We start from the raw sequence: 19,351 nt of genomic DNA on the forward strand, positions 1-19,351 counted from the left end.
CTGAGGAAGGCATGCCCTTGTTTTTATGAACAGAAAGGATCACATTCTAATTTCACAAAAGCTTATTTAAGATGGCTTTCTCTTGCTGAGCGTGGTATGTTAACCTATAACCCTTGCACTGAAGAGGCTGACTCAGGAAGCTTGTGACACTGACGCCAGTCTAAGCTATATAATGAGGCTTTGTGTGCGTGTATATATATATAATCACTTAGCCTTCTACTGGCTTGCTCCTTTCCCTTGGGATGCAAGGAAATTGAATGGGAAAGAAGAAAGGGCAATAGACCGTCCACTGGCGCCCCATTGTAGGGTGGAGACATCCATGTTTATTGGCTAGACCTGATAAACTTATCTACTCAACAAATTGGTGAGGAACTGCAGCGGACCTGAAGTTTGACTTTGTGAAAAAATGTGAGAGGATGGGCTGGAGGGATGGCTTAGCAGTTAAGTTGTTTGCCTGCAAAGCCAAAGGACCCAGGTTCGATGCCCCAGGATCCACGTTAGCCAGATGCACAAGGGGGGCTGCACACAGGTCCTGGTGTGCCCATTCTCTCTCTCTCTCTCTCTCTCTCTCTCTCTCCCCCTCTTTCTCTGTCAAATAATAAATAAATAAATAATTAAAACTATTTAAAAATGTGAGATTAACAGAGTTTGTTTAATAATAACACCTAAAACACTAAGACCATACTTCATAAATACCGAAATATGAGAGAGAGAGTGTGCTGTTATAATCCAGTGATTTCTGTAATCTAAAGGGGCTGAAAGGATCCGAAACAGGTTACTATTTTATAAGGAAGGAAACTTCCCTTTTAAATTTATTTATTTAAGGCAGGGTCTTGCTCTAGCCCAGGCTGACCTGGAATTCACTCTGTAATCTCAGGATGGCCTTGAATTCTCACCGATCCTCCTATCTCTGCCTCCTAAGTGCTGGGAGTAAGGCATGCACCACCATGCCTTTTAAAAAATATTCAGGGGCTGGAGAGATATTTTAGCGATTAAGGCACTTGCCTGGCAAGCCAGTGGGGTCCAGGTTCAATCCCCTAGGACCCATGTAAGCCAGATGCACAAGGTAGCACATGAGTCTGGAGTTCGTTTGCAGTGGCTAGATGCCCTGGTGCCCCCATTCTCTCTTTCTCTCTCTTGCTCTCTCTGTCTCCCTCTTTCTGTCTCTCAAATAAATAAATAAAAATATTTAAAAATATTTAGGGCTGAAGAGACAGCTCAGCAGGTAAAGTGCTTGCCCTACAAGCATGAGCACCTGAGTTTGGATTCCCAGCACCCATATAAAGAAGTGGGAGTGCTGGGCGTGGTGGGGTACCCCTTTAATAAATTGCAGAGCTATTGAAGTAGACAGCCACTACCAACCTCTGCCCTCCACATAAACACATACAAATATATATATACATATATGCACATATATATATATATATATATATATATACACAAAATATATACCCCCAAAATATATTTATATATGTATTGTATATTCATTATCTGCATATAATTGTTTATATGTCATTTTAATTTGTATATGTATAATTTACATATGTAGTCTTAAGCTTAACACAAAATATTAAAACTATAACCTCTAATACATTTAACTCTTTCCCCTCCCCCCACATTTAACTTTTTGTAATCCAACTAAAAAAATTCAAACTTGTGGGCTAGAGAGATGGCTTAGTGGTTAAAACACTTGCCTGCAAGGTCTAAGAACCCAAGTTCCATTCCCTAGGACCCACATCAACCAGATGCACAAGGTGGTGCAGGTGTCTGGAGTTCATCTGTAGTGACTAGAGGCTCTGGTGCACCCATTCTTTATCTCTATCTCTCTCTGCCTCATTCTTTCTCTCAAATAAATATTTTTTTAAAAAAATTCATATTTTTAGGGGCTGGGGAGATGGCTTAGAAGTTAAAGGTTTGCAGGCCTGGGTTCAGTTCCTCACTTCACATGTAAAGCCAGATGCATAAAGTGGAACGGGCAGTTGGAGTTTGTTTGCAGGAGGCCCTGGTGTACCCATTCATTCTCTCTCTCTCTCTCTTTCCTTAGCAAGTGGAATAAATAAAAATATTCTTTTAAAAATTCAAAATTTAGGGCTGGTGAAATGGCTTAGTGGCTAAGGCACTTGCCTGCAAAGCCAGAGGACTCAGGCTTGATTCTCCAGTACCCACATAAGCCAGATGCACATGGTGGTGCATGCATCTAGAGTTCTCATTTGTAGCAGCTAGAGGCCCTGATGCACCCATTCTCTCTCTTTCTCTCTGTGTGCTTGCAAATAAATAAATAAATAAATAAATAAATTTTTTTAAAAATTAAAACTTTGAAAGCCAGGCATGGTGGCACATGCCTTTAATCCCAGTACTCGGGAGGCAGAGGTAGAAGGATCACCATGAGTTCAAGGCCATCCTGAGACTACATAGTGAATTCCAGGTCAGCCCGGGTTAGAGTGAGACCCTACCTCAAAAAACAACAACAACAAAAATAAATAAAAATTTGGAAGGGAACCAAGGAAAAATATGTATTATTTCAAGTAATTGGTTCTTTCTTTCTTTCTTCTTTGGTTTTGTTTTTCAAGGTAGGGTCTCACTCTAACCCGGGCTGACCTGGAATTCACCATGTAGTCTCAGGCTGGCCTCAAAATCACAGTGATCCTTCTGCCTCTGCCTCCCAAGTCTGTGATTAAAGGCATGCGCCATCACGCCTGGCATAGTCCTTTAGCATCCCCTGCATGTACATTTTTTTAAAAAAGATAAACAAAATAGTGGATTTCATGATGGCATGTTCACATATATGTACCCTGACACTTTGTTCATATGCACCATATGAACACTAGATTTACACTTATATATGTGTATATATGCGTGTGGTGCGTATAGGTCAGGAAAGTAAACGCCCATTTCAAAGCCACATGTCACTTGCCTTAGCTGCACAGCATTGCCTGAAGATGCTTGATTTTTGTGTCTTTTTTAAAAAGATTTATTGTTATTTATTTATTAGAGAGAGAGAGTGAGTGAGAATGGGCGCACCAGGTTCTCTAGCCACTGCAAATGAAGTGCAGACGGGTGTGCCACCATGTGCATCTGACTTACGTGGGACCTGGAGAGTCGAACCTGGGTCCTTAGGCTTCACAGGCATGTACCCTAACCGCTAAGCCAGAAGATGCTTGATTTTATCAAGGCAGGTGAGCTGTCATCAATCAAGCCCTCAAAACATAAAGCAAAACACTGTAAATTTTCCTTTGACATCAAAATTTTTTATTTCTTTTTTCCTCTCCAATTCTTGTCTCTTCCCTGGCCTCTCCTCAGTCCTGGAGGACTCCTAATTTAATCTTTTTGAGCAACAATGAGTTAATAGGGACTGGAAATGTAGCTCACTTGGCAGAGTGCTTGTCTAGCATGCATGAAGCCCCATTGTCCAAGCACTGAATGAACCAGGTGTGGTGGTGCACACCTGTAATCCCAGCATTTGGGAGGTGGTCGCAGTAGGATCAAGAGTTTAAGGTTAAATAAATAAAGGTTTGGCTTGTTGGCTCATGCCTTTAGTCCCAGAACTTGGGAGGCAGGGGTAGGAAGATCATCGTGAGTTCAAAGCCGCTGTGAGAATACAGAATGCCTTCCAAGTAGCCTGGGCTGCAGCAAGACCGTACCTCCACAAAAAATTAAAAATAAGGGCTGGAGAGATGGCTTAGCGGTTAAGCACTTGCCTGTGAAGCCTAAGGACCAGGGTTCGAGGCTCGATTCCCCAGGACCCACGTTAGCCAGATGCACAAGGGGGCGCACGCGTCTGGAGTTCTTCTGCAGTGGCTGGAGGCCCTGGTGCGCACATTCTCTCTCTCTCTCTCTCTCTTTCTATCTGCCTTTCTCTCTCTCTGTCGCTCTCAAATAAATAAATGAAAGCAAATATTTTTTTTAAATTAAAAATAGAAACACAAAAAAAGAGTTTTAAGGTCATCCTTGGCTACATGAAGCCCTTCCCCCCCCCAAAAAAAAAAAACCTGACTAGATAGTCCAGAAGCATAATGACACAACAAACTGGGAGCTTATTTCTTCTCTCACTGGTACCACCATAGCATGTTTTCAAGAGCAGAGTGACACTCTGTCCCTGAATCACTGCTCCAGGACCCCTCTCTTCAGCTGACACCTGCCTGTCACAAAGTGAGCCCTCACATTGTTTCTGGAGTCTCTCTGAACACTTCTACTCTTGAATATTCATAAATGAATGAAGCGAACCTTTCACCCACTTTAGTTTCATTGCTGTCTTCCCGCCTGCTTTGTAGCCTCCATCCTACCCTCAGAATCGCTGCATCCTGGGGCTGGAAATTTAGCTCAGGGGGGGTGAAATGTTTGCTACACAAGCATGAGCACCTGAGTTCAGGACCTCAGTCCCTGTGCTAAAAAAATAAAATAAAATAAAGGCATGACAACACATGCCTGTAATCCCAGCACTGAGGAGGCAGAGACAGAAGGAGTCTCAGTCTAGCTGAATCAGTGAATCAATGAGCTCTGAGTTTACTGCAAGACCCTGTTTCAGAAAAATAAAAACATATAAGGTGGGGTGTGATACACAGTACCAACTTCTGGCCTCCACATGCATGTGTGCATACACACGCGCACGTACGCCATGCACGCATACACATGCAGAAACGGTCATTGTGTATACAGCAGTAGCAAAGAGATTTAAGCATGGCCTGAGGTAATCAAGGCTGTTATTTCAATTTTGTATTAAAAGGTAGTGGACGGAGAGCAGAGTTATGAAGAGGAAAGTGGGGGGAGGGGAGGGAAACACCATGGTTTGTTGTCTGTAAGTATAGAAGTTGTCAATTATATATATATATATATTTAAAGAAAAAAAGGGAGTGGAGGGCTGGAGAGATGGCTTAGTGGTTAAGTGCTTGCCTGTGAAACCTAAGGACCCCAATTCAAGGCTCGATTCCCTAAGACTCACATAAGCCAGATGCACAAGGTGGCACACGCCTCTGGAGTTTGTTTGCAGTGGCTGGAGGCGCTGGTGTGCCCATTCTCTATCTATCTGTCTCTTTTTCTTTTTGTCTGTCACTCTCAAATAAAAAAATAAAAATAGGGCTGGAGAGATGACTTAGCGGTTAAGCACTTGCCTGTGAAGCCTAAGGACCCCGGTTCGAGGCTCGGTTCCCCAGGTCCCACGTCAGCCAGATGCACAAGGGGGCGCACGCATCTGGAGTTCGTTTGCAGAGGCTGGAAGCCCTGGCGCGCCCATTCTCTCTCTCTCCCTCTATCTGTCTTTCTCTCTGTGTCTGTCGCTCTCAAATAAATAAATAAAAAATGAACCCCCCCAAAAAAATTTTTTTAAATAAATAAATAAATAAAAGTAAAAATAAAAACAAAAAAATTAAGAAAAGATAGTGGACTGAGTGTCTGCCTAGGTTGCATGAAGCCCTGAGCACCACATAAACTGGGTTTGGCAATACATGCCAGTGATCCCAGCACTAGAAAAGAGTCACAAGTTCAAGGTCATCCTCAGCTATACAGCTGAGCTTGAGGCCAGTCTGGGCTACACGAGACCCTAGCCCAAAGAAAGTACACTTGGAGCCTAAATACATAGCTCAGTGTCACAGTGTGTGTCTAGCATGCTTAAAGCCCTAGGTTAAATACCAACATCACCAAAAACAAACAACCATCACGTTAATCTAGGAGTCTAAAATCCATTACCTCTTCCTGCTGTCTCCTTGCTTTACTACAGATCACATGACTTTAATATTATAAAAACATTGCTTTTCAACCAGTGTTGCTCTACATGCATCTAAACTCCCATCGTAATGGTCCCTTTCGAGAAATGGAGAAAAAAAATTTTTGTTTGTTTTTTTGTTTTTGTTTTTTGAGATAGGGCCTCACTCTAGCTCAGGCTGACCTAGAATTCAGTATGTGGCCTCCATCTCATGGTGATCCTCCTACCTCTGCCTCCCAAGTGCTGGGACTAAAGGCGTGTGCCACCGCGCCTGGCTCTGTTGTTTATTTATATTTATTTTTATTTATTTAATTTTTTTTTTTTTTGGTTTTTCAAGGTAGAGTCTCACTACTCCAGGCTGGCCTGGGATTCACTATGGAGTCTCAGGGTGGCCTCAAACTCACAGCAATCCTCCTACCTCTACCTCCTGAGTGCTGGGATTAAAGGTGTGCACCACCACGCCCAGCTGTTGTTTGTTTTTTGAGGTAGGGTCTCACTGTAGTCCAGACCTGGAATTCACCATGTAGTCTCAGGCTGGCCTCTAACTCACGGCGATCTTCCTACCTCTGCTTCCCAAAGAGAAAATATATATTTTTTGCATTGTTTTGTTTTTTTTCCTGAGATTAAAGTTGTGAACCACCATGCTTCACTTGGCCCTTCATTAGTCAGTGTTAGTTCTTTTCATCACCACCAAGTGTCCTCTTCTTTAAAAAAGGAGGAGCAGGGTGTGGTGGCGCACACCTTTAATCCCAGCACTCAGGAGGCAGAGGTAGGAGGATCATTTGAGGCCAGCCTGAGACTACCCAGTGAATTCCAGGTCAGCCTGGGCTAGAGTGAGACCCTACATCAAAAAAAAAAAAAAGAGAGAGAGAGAGAGAAGAAGAAGAAGGAGAGGCTAGAGAGATGGCTTAGTGGTTAGGTCCTTGCCAGCAAAGCCAAAGGACCCAGGCTTGACTACCCAGTACCCACATAAGCCAGATGCACAAGGTAGCACATGCATTTGGAGTTCGTTTGCACTGACTAGAGGCCCTGACATGCCCATTTTCTCTATATATACACCTGCCTTTCTCTCTCTCTGTCTCAAAATAAGTTATAAGTGAAATATTTTTAAAAAATGGAGTGAAAGGAGAGATAGCACCCCCTGTGTTTGTGGCAGAAAAAAAGAAGTATCCTTGAAGAGACAGGGCAGGGTATCCTGGTTAAATTTCCCCCTGGCTTCAGTGCCCTTTCCGGTTACTGCTGCGGAGCATAGGGACCAGTTAGTTATTTGACTCCTACACTCCATTTGGCCAAGTCAGTTAACATATGATGGCATCTAGCAACCTCACCCCATCACTTTCAGGCTCCTTCAGTTTTCCTTCCTGATAACTTCCTTCCAGATAAAATGTGCTTTCCAGCTGAGGCGTGATCCCAGCACTCAGGAGGCAGAGGTAGGAGGATGACCATGAGTTTGAGGTCACCCTGAGACTGAATTCCAGGTCAGCCTGAGCTAGAGTGAGCCCCTACCTCGAAACCACCCCCCAAAAAAAGTAAGTAGCTGGAGAGATGGCTTAGCAGTTAAGGCACTTGCCAAAGGACCCAGGTTCAATTCCCCAGACACACATAAGCCAGATGCATAAGGTAGAGCATGTGTCTGGAGTTCATTTGCAGCAGCTGGAGGCCCTGGCATACCCATTCGCTCTTTCTCCCTGTCTCTCTCTCTCTCTCTCTCAAATAAATAAAAATAAAATATTTTTTAAAGGTAAATTACAACCAAGCCATGTCTTTGGCCTTAGTAAAGTAGAACGTGGTATTTGGCTTTCACAGATGCTGGCCCTCTCATGCACACACTCGCTGGCAGATAATCTGCATATAGTATAGAACTGTGAAAAGTAGCAACATTGACCCTTTCCATGTGTCAGTTAATTTTAAAATGTGGACAGCTCAGAAATTGTGTGTGCCTGGTCATTTTCAACGGGACTATGACCTGAGGGACCTATGTGATTAACAGACCATAGACCAAGTAAAACAGATAGGTGACTGCGTTTGGACATCCTGTCTCAAGTCACAAGTCTCGTGGAGCCTTGTTTTTTAAATACTTTATTAGGTTGGCATGGGATAGAATATTTTAAAATTTATTTCCTGGGTCTGAGGATGCAGCTCAGAGATAAAGCACGTGCCTTAGCCTGTAAAAAGCCCCATGCCCCCAAAATAAAATTAAAATTAAAAAAAAGAAATTCAGCCGGGCACGTAACCTTTAATCTCAGCACTCAGGAGGCAGAGGTAGGAGGGTCGCCATGAGTTCAAGGCCACCCTGAGAACATAGTGAATTCCAGGTCAGCCTGGGCTACAGCAAAACACTCACCTCGAAAAGCCCAAAAATAAAAGAATAAACAACCTTCAATTCCTAATGCACTTGAAGTGGATGTCAGTAGGTAAACTAAGACATAGCCCCTGTCTTGTTGCCTCTTATGTAATATTCAAAAACTTTTAGAGATAAATCTAAGAATTATAAAAAGAAAAACATATGGGAAGCAAAGAATTATGAACATTATCTACTATATTAAATTTTAAAAAATTGTTTTTCAAGTTATGATGACATCTAGCCCAGGGTGGCCTTGAACTCACAGTGATCTTCTACTTCTGCCTCCTGAGAGTGGGATTAAAGGAGTGCACTACCACGCCCAGTTAAATTAAAATTCAAAATTAAATTAAAATTTTAACTTATTCTTTAGTCAAACATCCATAGCAACATGTTTTAAATTTTTTAAATTTTATTTTTATTCTCTTTCCTTTATTTATTTTGAAAGAGAAAGAGGCAGAGAGAGAGAGAGAAGAAATAGGTGCACCAGGGCCTCTGGCTACTGTAAGCCCAACTGCAGACACATGTGCCACCTTATGCATCTGGCTTACATGGGTGCTAGGGAATCGAACCTGGGTCCTTAGGCTTCGCAAGCAAATGCCTTAACCACTAATCCATCTCTCCAGCCCTTTTTTATTTTTTAACTTCTCACTGTAGTTACAGGTTAATATATATATATTCATGAGTTACCCATGTGACAGCTGCTTTCTATATGATGTTGAGTTTTGATGTTTCAAATGTATTCTGGTATCTTTATGTTTAATATACTTAGAGTAAATATAACATGGCTTTTAATTTGATAAACAGGGTCCTAAACCCAAAATAATAATTTGGGTGTTTTTTGTTTTTTTTTTTTTGAGACCTGGCTTCCTATGTAGCCCAGGTTGGCTTCAAACTCTCTGTCCTCCTGCCTCTTGCTTCCAAGTACTGGGATTTCAGGCTTGTACCGCCACACCTGAAATTTCAGTCTTTATTATACATAGTTGTGCAAGTATAAGTCCCTTTTTGATCTGTTGCGTTATCACTGACCTCTAATGTCACTCGCTATCTTTGCAACACAAGTCATCACCATTTGAAGCTTAGCTGGCCATTGTGTATTTGCCAGCCCTCCCCCCACCCCCAACCTCAATGACTGCTTAACAACCAAACTCAGGCAGGACACAGGTCCCCAGACCTTGACTTCACTCATCTCTCTTAATGCCGGTGTTTAAAAGCTGCATGGTCAGGCTAGAGAGATGGCTTAGCAGTTAAGGTGCTTGCTTGCTAAGCCTAAGGACCCAGGTTCAATTCCCCAGTACCCACATAAAGCCAGATGCACAGAGTGTGACGTATGTGTCTGTTCACTTGCAGTGGCTGGAGACCCTGGCACACCCATTCTGTGCCATCTCTTTCATACCTTAAACCTGCTGCCTAGCTCCCTCTCATGTGCCAGTGTCTTTCTTCTGTGTGACATGAGTTCCAACTGTCTGAGAAATAATAAAGAAAAATTTTAATTTATCCTTCAAGCATTTTTTTCCATAAGTTTCACAAGTTGTGGATTGACTTGTTTGGGTTGGTTTGCTTTAGATCCAGGATCTCACTCTGCACGCCACACTGGATTCAGACCCATGCTCCTCCCGCCTCAGCCTCCTGAGTACTGGGATTATACCACCACACCCAGTTTAAGAAATGAACTTATTTATTTATTTTCATATTTTATTTTTATTTATTTATTTGAAAGACAGATAGAAAGACAGAGGTAGACAAATACAAAGAGAGAGAGAAAGGGTCCCAGGGCCTATAGGCACTGCAAATGAACTCCAGGCGCATGTGCCACCTTGTGCATCTGGCTCATGTAGGTACTGGGGAACTGAACCTGGGTCCTTAGGTTTCACAGGCAAGCACCTTAACCATTAAGCCATTTCTCCAACCCAAAAAATGCATTTTTAACCCATAGTAAGGCCTAGCACAACTCTGTAGTGACAGAAATAGTCTATATCTGTTTTCAATTCTGGTGGCCACCAACTATAGCTACCGAATGTTTGAAATGTAGCTGGTGACTTAGGAATTCAATTTTTCACTTTATTTCATTTTAACTAATTTTAATGGAAATAGCCACATATGGCTTGTGGCTGCCTTGTTGGCCCGCATGGCTGTGGACCACCCTCTGCATTTGATGGTGATACGTGCCCACAGGGCAAGTGTGCTAAAGATCTCTTCATTCTTTGAACCTCAGTATATAAATGATGGGCTGGAGAGATGGCTAAGCAGTTAAGGTGCTTGCCTGTAAAGCCTAAAGACCCAGGTTCAATTCCCCAGTACCCATATAAAGCCAGATGCACAAGGTGGCACATGTGTCCGGCCTACGTTTGCAATGGCTAAAGGCCCTGACGCACACACATTTTCTCTATATATCTGCCTCTTTTTCTCTCTCATAAATAAAATAAATAAATAAAATATGTATTTATTATATGGAGGGAGAAATGTCTAAATATAGACGTAATGGGAAATACCTTTCCTACATATCAAAACACATTTTATGAGGGGAAAATTCATTGTATGATAAATTGAATTTTGGATGTTGGCTTTTATATCAAAAGTCTGGATGTAAATTTTCATTTTCCTCAAAGGATCTATGTGTTTTGATTTTTGAAAATTTCAGACAATAATGAAATTTTGTATTTTCTAAACCTCTGAGTCTCACTGTGTAATAAAAGAAAGGATAAGTATTTTTAAAAAATTAAGTTAGTCATGAACAAAATGCAAAATAAATGGTTTCTCCTAAAACCCTAGGGAAATAAGGAATTGATGTCTCCTTCCCCATGCTGAGCATGTGCGCCGCGCTGTAAAAATCCCCCACGGTTGTACACGGTTTTGAGCTACAAATTACCAGAGTATTGTTTTTCTTGTTTTTCTGTTTTTTCTTTCTTTCTTTCTTTTCCTGAAGGGTTAGAGCTACTGACTGCTGACCACTTCATCTTGTAGAAAGAGAGGAGTCGGTCCTTTTGAAGGCATTTTCCCCTTTAAAAGTCATTTCAGTTACATTTAAGAAGCATCCATTGCTATCCATCCAGGGAATGTTATTTTTCACTGGGGCATTAGAATGCAATTAATCATCTTTCGCTTATCAAGATCCATGGGATTGAATCAGTCAGTCAAGGACATTGAGTTCGAGCTTTGCTCATTCTGCTGACATACCCGTGCTGAGTTGAGGGACAATTTGTGAAAGTATCGTTTGGTTGGAATTGTACGCCTGTCTCTTTAAATCTAAAAAAAAAAAAAAAAAAAAAAAAAAAAAAAACCTTTCAGAAGCTGTACAGAGAAGGTGCTAGAACTGTGTACGATCATGACTGGAAAGCAGGATCCCTCAGTGACTGCCGAATCTTCCCAGCACAAGACAGAGAGGCAGTTCGGCACCAGCCTGCACTGACCCCAGGCAGAAGGATGATCCCCCCGACTGGATCGCACATCAAATCACACTGAGATCGCAGCTCTTTCAAGGGAATGAGGCGGAGGCTCGCCTGTATGTTAAAAGGCACCAGCATCCTCCCCGCCAGACATGGACATGACATTTTCAAAGGAATTCTTTGGCTACAGCGTTTTAAGCGAACTGTTCTAAGGAGTCTGTACATGGCATTGTTTTTTCTCCTCTTTTTTTCTTTTGCATATATGTAATTGTGGAGGTAAAGAAAAAGCCTGCCAGGGATTCAGAAGGCATCCCACTAGCGATCAGCTGACATTCCTAACTGAAGGCTGCAATGTGTTGCTTATTCATTTCGTACCGTGGGAGCTGCGGGGACTAGCAGAGAGCTAAACTATGCATTTCAAACAGCCGTGCTTGTGCAGAAAGCGGGGTGAGAGAGAGGCAGCCGGCGAGGAAAGAGCACAGCTGGACTTTCTCCTTGTTTTTATGCATTTCTGCAGGGTCATGTATTCATAAGGGATGAGGCGGGCCACGGCGATCCCAGGCCTGAGCCGCGGCCTACCCAGTCAGTTCAGAGCCAGGCCCTCCACTATCGGAACCGAGAGCGCTTTGCCACGATCAAATCCGCCTCTTTGGTAAGCAAACACCCCTCTACCCACCTTCCCTTCCTTCCCCTCCTCCCCGGGCTGGCAGCCTCTCTCGCCCTCCCTGAGCCTCCCTCCTCGGCTTCATGGATGGGAGGAAAGGAGTCAAGAATATTTTCTCCCTCCTAATAATTTTATTCATTGTAAAAAAAAAAAAAACAAAAAAACCAAAAACTGTTGGCATAGCAACCTGATCTCAGATATTTAGCATTGTCAATGGCATGGGGGGAAAAAAACAAAAAAAACCTTTGTGTGTGTGTATGTGTGTGTGTGTGTGTGTTTGTGTATGCTGTATTTGCAAAATATAAGGCCTTTGAGAAAATTTGCTAGCCTGTCCATTTTTTTTTAAAGCTATCTGTCTTTTTCATTGAAATAAATAAATGGTCAAAAATATTTTTCAAGATACAAATGTATGTACATGCAGGTCACTGTGTTGCTCCGTGTACAGGTGCATGTGTGTTAGTAATGCACACACACATATCAAAAAATGAAGCACAATTAAAAATATATACATATATGGTTGCTGGCTAACATCTGTAATTGTAGGGAAATCAGGTACTTGCTTCTCAGAGATGGATGGCTGGTTCGTTCTGGTTCATTCATTTATTTATTGCAACAATGGTAGTGGTATACTTCCCCATTTAACCCCTGAAGAATTTGCTGCCACCAATAAAGCAAGAAAGGCTTTGTAGGAGCAGACAGGAAGGACTGGGGGGGAAAGGGGCTGTGGGATTCTTCAGCGTTTTTACTATTGCAAATGTGATTGCTGGATGTCCTTGTAGTAGCAAAAGGGGTGTGTGCTGGAAGAGTTAGTTTTCATGCCTCCTCCTCTCGGGCCCCCCCCCATGCGTGCGCGTGCGCACTCACACACACACACACACACACACACACACACACACACTCACACACACTCACATCGTTTCATCCTTGGCATTCTAAACTCTTTAATCTTTTCCTCCTGAATCTCACTTCTCAGCCAAAAAAAAAAGAGAGAGAGAGAGAGAAAAGACTATTAAAATGTGAGTTATTTTGCCCAAATTGATGTTAGAATGTTAGAGGTCACATGGGCACAAGAGTTAGTATACACTGCTTGGCTAGTACATTTAAACCTATGATGACATCATCCAAGGCCGACCCAGAAATGATCATTTTTCTTGTCCTATTTTTCAAACCTGATTTCTGCCTTCATTCCTCAAGTCTTCAAAAGGCTCTGATTATGTTTGAAATTCAGAATGGATCATGGTCCTTTCCAACCAAATATGAGAGAAATGGAAATGAAAAGCCCCTGCCCATTGCTCATGCTCAACTGCCGTTAGAATCACGTAATTTAATTGTCTGTTTATAAATAATCCCACTCTTGAGTTCCTTTATATTGAAGTTTCTTGGAATCTCTTTGATGGGCAATTTTTCACCTTAAAGGAATACTGTACTGTGTAATGGAGGTTTCAAAATGTCCACTATGAATTTGCTCGTGGTTGTTAACCTAAAAAAAAAATGTGCTTTTGAGTCTAAATACAGCACTGTGGGATTATCAAATGATGATTATTTTCATGCCATGATGTCTGAGAACAGGGAAAATGTGGTATTTGTGAGAACTGTTACTCCTTAGCTCGGTGGGGCTCGTACCTTTATCCCCCACCTGCTCGTGTGGAAGTGAGAGGAGGAACGAGGAAGGCTTTCCCGGCGTCAGCACACCGCGGGCAAGCATTGCATGGAAGCAGGCGTGAGATGGAGTGGGCCTCCCCACTGTGGGGCAGGTCCTCTTTCTCCCTCTCGCCACACCCTCATTCCCACATCATATATTCATTACTCTCTCCTCCTCCCTCCCCATAAGACATCACTATGGCTATGTCAGAACAGTCTCCCCCGGGCCTCTGAGAACTCACCCGGGGCTGCTCTGCATGAGCTGCAGCCATCACAGTCTCCCTCTCTGTGGCTACTTCCCTGCCAGGCCACGTCAGGCTTGGGGCAGAGTCCTCAGGAGCCCCTCTGAATCCTACAGGCTTCACTGTGCCCATCCAGGGGACTGCTGAGATCTGGCCCTCTGATGGGCTTTTGGATCTGTTCAAAGGCCTCTGCTCCTCTGTTAACATGGAAACAGACTAGCTTGTGAGCTATTGCTTTAGCCACCAATAAAATAAAATAAAATAATAAATAAGTTGTTTTGTGATGCACCCACTCCAAACGTGGTACTTTAGGAGTCATGATGGCATCCACGGAGGCTCCTTAGCATTAGTGACTCTGAATGGAAGGGAGGCACAGCGTGCAGGTAGGTGGGCCCAGGCCCCATTTCGGACCATCCCACTATTGGTATGGCTGCATATCGTGGGTCCTACAAGTCGATGCTCCTGTACCGCATCCCCAACACTGGTTCCAACAGGAGTGCATTCAGACAGGACACTAGGATATCAGAAATGAGAACTTAATTTTTAAAAATTGCCACGAATCCTATCACCTTTTATGAATCCCAGCTCAAATGAAAAACACTTAAGATGGTGTCAATAATGCAGAAATGAACTCATCATCACAGGAGTTCCATCGCTGGTGAATCCTCGCCTCAGTCCTCATTATTGGTAGTGATGCTAGATTCATTCATTTATTCACTCGTTCGTTGGTTGGTTGATTGATTGTGACTTTACTTTTCCTTCTTAATCCTCCAGCAGAGGTACTGAAAAACCAAAGAGGTCCTAAAAATGTACGAATTACTTTTTTTTTTTTGTTATGAGATAAATAAGTGAGAATATGTTTAAAATAAATTTGAAAGCTAACACAATTACTGCTCCTAACTTGGGTTTTGTGAGCCCACCCTTTGCCCATGAGCCTGAACAGGCCAGGCTCTGCTCTGCGATGTCCCCTCAGTAGTGCTGCCTCCATCGTGCCTCTGAGAAGGTCACCAAAAAGGAGCAGGAAGCCCATGAGCCACAGGCACTCGCTGCTGGGGTTCTTACTATCTGAGCACCTTAAAAAAAGAGAGATTTGGCGTTCCTGTGAACAGCGGCACCGTTACATATGGAACAAAGGCAGAGCAATCTTGGAAACCAGAGGCAACTTTGGAATCATAAGCCCTTCATTTATAGCCTTCAAGTAGAGCAGTTGGTCACCTTATGTAGAAGAGTCTGGAAGAGATCAGACAGTTCATAGTATCGCCATCACAACCAGACTCATGTTTAATGTTCAGTAGTTACTGTCAGCCTTGCGGTGCCAAGTTTTAGACAGGGTCGCACGTCCTAGACTATATGAATAAAATGCTCTGCTTTGGGACCAGAGTTGGCTGGAGTTAAATAGGGCGGTATTTTTGTTGTCGTTTTTCCAGAAGAAAGTTCATGTTGAGCTGATACAGTCTGGAGAAGAGAGTTTGTATGACTCCTGAGACTTGGTGCATGCTTGACTCTTGGGGATGAGTCTGGATTTTTTTCTTTTTACTGCTAGTGATTGGGGACCCTCATGGTTGACTTGTGCCACTGACCCAGGAGGGTGTTTGGGACTGTGGCCACATCAGTCATTTTGTCTTAAATGTTGTGATGTCTTGGACCCCTGGCAGGCTGTCTAACAGAGGTTCACATAAAGAGCATCAGGGCCGTACGTATCTATCAGAGAGCATGTCTGTTGCCTTCTGAAGAATTCACAGTGGAAGGCGGTGGTCTCACTGCGCGGCAGGGTGGCAGAGAACCCACATCAGGGAGAAGACACGAGGAAGAATCTTTGTTGGAATCCCCAGAAAAACATGCAGGAAAAATTGGTTATTGTGTTATCCATGTACATAGAGGTTTCTTTGACTTGGTTTTCCCAGATTCATAGAACAAAACTCTTAAGAGGGGCTGTACATTTGGAGTATTAAAAATGCATCCTAATTATTCACCTGATTGTACAATCGATTATCTCGACGAGTTTGGAACATAAGGGTCAGAATGTTAGGGCCACCGTAGGGAGTGGCCTGTCTCACCTCTGTGCGCCCAGCTCTGTATCTAAATATTTGAAAATGTGCTCTCTTCTGGGACACTGTGCCAAATACTATGAAAATATTGTGTGCGTCTTTCTCTGTGCTGGACTTGTTAACTCACTAAGATCTGAGCTGAAGCTACCTTCCACCTGCTCTGTCAGTCAGCGTGTCCAACCCTGTGGTCACTCTCTCACTAAGCATGTGCTGAGCAAATGAATGACTGAAAATGAATGAATGAATGAATGAATGAACGAATGAATGAATAGGGTCTCTTACAGCCACTGTCTCGTGGGAATTTGGATTTAAAAATGTGTCTTGCTGGACGTAGTAGTGCACGCCTTTAATCCCAGCACTTGGGAGGCCGACGTAGGAGGATCACTGTGAGCTCAAGGCCACCCTGAGACTTCATAGTGAATTCCAGGTTAGCCTGGGCCAACAGGGAGACCTCACCTCAAAAACAAAAAACAAAAACCAACAACAACAAAAAGCTTTGTGTTTTAGCCATGCATAGTGGTATGCCCTGGTAATACCACCACTCAGAGGCAAGAGGATATCCAGTTCATGGCCAGCATAGGCTACATAATAAGACCATCTGCAGGTTTTTTTGAAAAGGTGTATTTAAGAATAATTGGTATAATATTTTTTGTCATAAGGCAGAATTGCCCATTATCAGTCATTACTTTCACTAAAAATGTATTTTTCCTTAGGTGTTCTAAAGCATGGAATGTCACATCTCTAATGCCAAAATGTGACTCACTGTATTCTTTTTAAGAACTTGCTATAAATTTTATCTGTGCTAAGTATGGAAGTAGCTACATTTTAAAAAACAAAATTATTTCTTTGCAAGCAGAAAAAGAGAGAGAGAGAGAGAGAATATGAATGGGCGTGCCAGGGCCACTAGCCATTGCCAATGGACTCCAGATTCATGCACCACTTTGTGCATCTGGCTCTACGTTGGGGAATCAAACCCTGTTCATTAGCTTTTGCAGGCAAGTGCCTTAACCGTTGAGCCATCTCTCCAGCCTTGACTTGGCTACTTTATGTCAAGTGCGTCCTTTTGCTTCCTACAAATAACTGGCCTTGTAAATCAGCTCTGACCTCTGAGAGGGCGGCATCCTCACCACCACACGCTCTTGTTTTACGTTCAGTGCTCTTGTGAGCTGCCATGCTGTTTGTGTAGAGCAGGCACTCTGTACTTACAGTAAAAGGTTTGAGAGCCAGATTTTGTTGGAATCAAACGGGGTAGTATTGAATGGCTATAGAAACTTTCTTCAGATAGAGAGAAAAAGAAAGAGATAGATGATAGATAGATAGATAGATAGATAGATACATACATACATACATACATACATACATACATACATACATACATACATAGATGAAATTTATTTATTTGAGAAAGAGAAAGAATATATGGGCCTCTTGCCACTGTCAACAAACTTGTTTTGTCTTGTTTTACATGGGTACTGGGGAATTAACCCCTGACCAGCACAGGCTTGCAGGCTTTTCAAGCAAGCACCTTTAAATCTTTGAGCCATCTCTCCGGCCTGGCAATAGAAACTTTATATATATATTCACATTCCAGTCCTCCCTTTTACAGCTCATTACCACTTACTTATTATATTTACCTAGTCCTGGTATGGGAAATGGGTAGCAATTCAGAATTAGAAATTATGCATGGACTAGGAGTACAGCTCACTGACTGAAGCAGCGCCAAGCACACAGGCCCTGTGGCTCACCTCCTGCAGGAGAGGGAGAGGGGAGAGAAGGGAAGGGAAGAAGGGACCCGTAGGAAATGCACCCCTCTTTTGTGGTGCTGAGTATCTTGAATCCAGGGCCCTGTTCATGTCCAGCACGTGCTCTCCCACCAAGCTGCACTCCGTCCAGCATTGACTCTTACAGCCCCCAAGCTGGGGACAGCTGACCGAGCCTCGGAACACACTCTTTCTCTTGTCTCCCCTTGTTCCCATGTTTCCCCGTCACCAGCCATGGCGACACAGTTCTCCAAGCCTGACAGGAGAAGGGAGGAATTACCTCATGTGTTACTCATTTTCTTCCCATCACGTATTTTGTTAGACACTTTGACATGTCACCTTATCCAGTCCTCCAACCCTGAGGAAGATTGTCCATGTCCCTCTTTCCATATGGACAAACCAAAGACTTCAAAAGGCTGAGTCGTTTGCCCAAGTACAATGACGTTGTAAGGGACAGAATGAAGCTTCTCTCCCAGCTGTCCATGGGAGGGGCACGGGGGCACTGCCCAGCTATGTTTTCTCTCATGTTTGAGACTTGCCTTTTTTTATATATAAAAAATAATATTTATTTATTTCAGAATAAGTGAAGTGTGTGTGGTGGGGGGGGTGCCAGGGCCTCCAGCCACTGCAAACAAACTCCAGACATATGTGCAACCCTGTGCATCTGGCTTTACATGGGTACTGGGGAAATGAACCTGTATCCTTTGGTTTTACCAGCAAGTGCCTTAACTGCTAAACCATCTCTCCAGCACCAAGACTTGCCTTTTAAAATATCATAGTTATGGGCTAAGCCATTCTCTCTCTTTCTGTTTCCCCTTGCCTATTTCTCCCTCCCTCCCTCTCTCCCTCCCTCTCTCTCTCTCTCTCTCTCAAATAAATAAATATTTTAAAAAAACAGATGCACAAAGTGGCACATGCATCTGGGGTCCATTTGCAGTGGCTGAAGGCCCTGGCATGCCCATCCTTTTTGTCTTTCTGTCTCTCTTCTATCTGTCTCTGCTTGCAAAGAAATAAATAAAAATAATTTTTAAAATTATAGTTATTACAGCAGCCTTATAAAAATTCACATTTTCTGGCTTACTCAACTTGTAACTCAGACCTACCACTCTCTCCAGCTTTAATTATTTTTTAACTTATGTACATGTGATGTGGTAGTGCATGTGTGGTGTGTGCATGCGTGTGTGCCCATGTGATCACCTACGGCAGAGTTCACTCACCTGTGGCACCCAAAGTAGAATGTCGGGGGCCTCACGCTCATTTTTTTTTTTTTGGTTTTTCAAGGTAGTGTTTCACTCTAGCCCAGGCTGACCTGGAATTCACTATGGAGTCTCAGGGTGGCCTCGAACTCATGACAGTCCTCCTACCTCTACCTCTCGAGTGCTGGAATTAAAGGTGTGCGCTGCCACACGTGGTTCTTCTGCTCATTATTTGAGCCAGTGTCTTTTACTGATCCATCAGCTTGCCTCCCCGTACCCTCACTCCTGCGAGCTTGGGCAGTTGTCCAGCCTCTGCTCTCCTGTGGGACTGGACTTCCGGACATGCTGAGCCCCACCCAGCTGTGTATGTGGGTC

At 43.2% G+C, this 19,351-nt stretch overlaps 1 protein-coding gene across 1 annotated transcript in view; it reads left to right on the top strand.

The window, feature by feature from the left end:
* Taok3 (TAO kinase 3) overlaps positions 1-19,351 on the top strand; it is a 245,934-nt gene that overhangs the window by 179,708 nt on the left and 46,875 nt on the right. The window contains exon 14 of the mRNA XM_045132485.1: positions 11,943-12,077. Within this exon, the coding sequence (XP_044988420.1) occupies positions 11,943-12,077 (135 nt within the window). The remainder of the gene's footprint in view (positions 1-11,942; positions 12,078-19,351) is intronic.

This window comes from Jaculus jaculus, chromosome 13 (assembly GCF_020740685.1).
Source record: "Jaculus jaculus isolate mJacJac1 chromosome 13, mJacJac1.mat.Y.cur, whole genome shotgun sequence".
NCBI lineage: Eukaryota > Metazoa > Chordata > Mammalia > Rodentia > Dipodidae > Jaculus > Jaculus jaculus.